Here is a 1,253-nt window from a genome sequence, read left to right as displayed (position 1 = left end):
AGTGGTACACGCGTGAGGCTGAGAAGCAGGGCGGCAACGTTTGCCTTGGCCGGAGTTGTGTGATGATGCCCCTGCTATCTTTCATTGGCCTCAATTTCACCGCGTTTCTTTCTACGGTTTATTTTGACTGGGGGTACCGCCGATTGAGTCGTGTGGTGCTTGAGGAGCGGCGCCGTCTGAAGGCGAGGACAGCGGAAGGGCTCTTGGCGGTGAATAATTACCCCGTTGTTGGAACGGGGCCGCAGGAAGGGGAAGAGAATGCCGGCAACCGAACAACGACGGCGCCCAACGACATGCAAGCGGTACGCCCGTAATATTGCTTGTGTTGCTGCGCCGCTACTTTGTTCATTTTTGATGATGTGCTTTACACACGTATATTTTCATTGTGTGCTAGCGGGCTTTTAGGAGCTTGTGAAGAGGGTGTTCGCGAGGAAAGCTAGCTATCTAACTTGATAAACATTTTAATAAAACGAATATGTATATTTTTCGATTCTTCCTTATTAATTGTTGGAGGATCGCGGGTTGAGGAGTCAAGAAACCGAGAACTTCAAGACGGAATTTTTTTATTTTTATTTTTAGTTTTCATTACTTCACTCACCCTCTTTTTCCGATTTCCACCTCGCGGCGGGGTCTTCTGGCTGGAAGTCCCCAAAATCCAGCACGCCTTAAGTAATAAATGTTTTAATTCTAACAAGGCGTAACGTGCCACGAGGGTGGCCATCAGAATACATAAATTTATTTAATTGGAGCAGACATTGAGGAAGTGGCGATCCCACTGCCTTTTTATTTACCCCCTTCTCATTCTCGTATTTTGTTTATATTTAATTTCAGGATCCGGCCAGTGGCCCAGGCGAACAGCCTGCCAGGATATCTTTACTTGGTCATTTACTGCACGTTTACAAGCGTGCTCTATTATTCTTTTGTATGTGGGGTTGCGTGTTTTGTTCCTCCATGCATATCCATAAAATGCATGTGTGTATGATGTGTGCTACTTTTCTGTTTTGTTGTGTTGGGCTTATTAAATATCAAATTGCTGCCGATGAAAAATGAGGACATGTATGTGTTGATATATATGTATGTGCGTATGTATGCATGTATGTGCTGGTATATTAGATGTATAACAATATTACGGTTGCGTGTTTAGTGTGGGTAGACGTGCATGCAGCACGCACGGACGGAGAGCCAACAGGACGCATGCAACCAGCCGGGAAAGTTGTGAGGAGTGAAACACACATGCGTTTAGCATTTTTTCC

General features: G+C 45.3%; 1 protein-coding gene across 1 annotated transcript, besides 4 other annotated features; it reads left to right on the top strand.

The window, feature by feature from the left end:
- Positions 1-314, top strand: Tc00.1047053507383.10 (hypothetical protein, conserved; the record flags this gene model as incomplete). Its single annotated transcript, XM_797127.1, has 1 exon — positions 1-314. A coding segment is annotated over one exon (314 nt), but the record flags the coding sequence as incomplete, so codon positions are not given.
- Positions 1-1,253: a sequence feature (heterozygous, non-Esmeraldo-like haplotype).
- Positions 404-850: a mobile genetic element.
- Positions 557-578: a sequence feature (AT_rich).
- Positions 1,055-1,100: a microsatellite.

This window comes from Trypanosoma cruzi, genomic scaffold (assembly GCF_000209065.1).
Source record: "Trypanosoma cruzi strain CL Brener 1047053514901 genomic scaffold, whole genome shotgun sequence".
Lineage (NCBI taxonomy): Eukaryota > Euglenozoa > Kinetoplastea > Trypanosomatida > Trypanosomatidae > Trypanosoma > Trypanosoma cruzi.
Note: the sequence above shows the minus strand (reverse complement) of the source record. Positions and strands in the feature narration are given on the sequence as shown.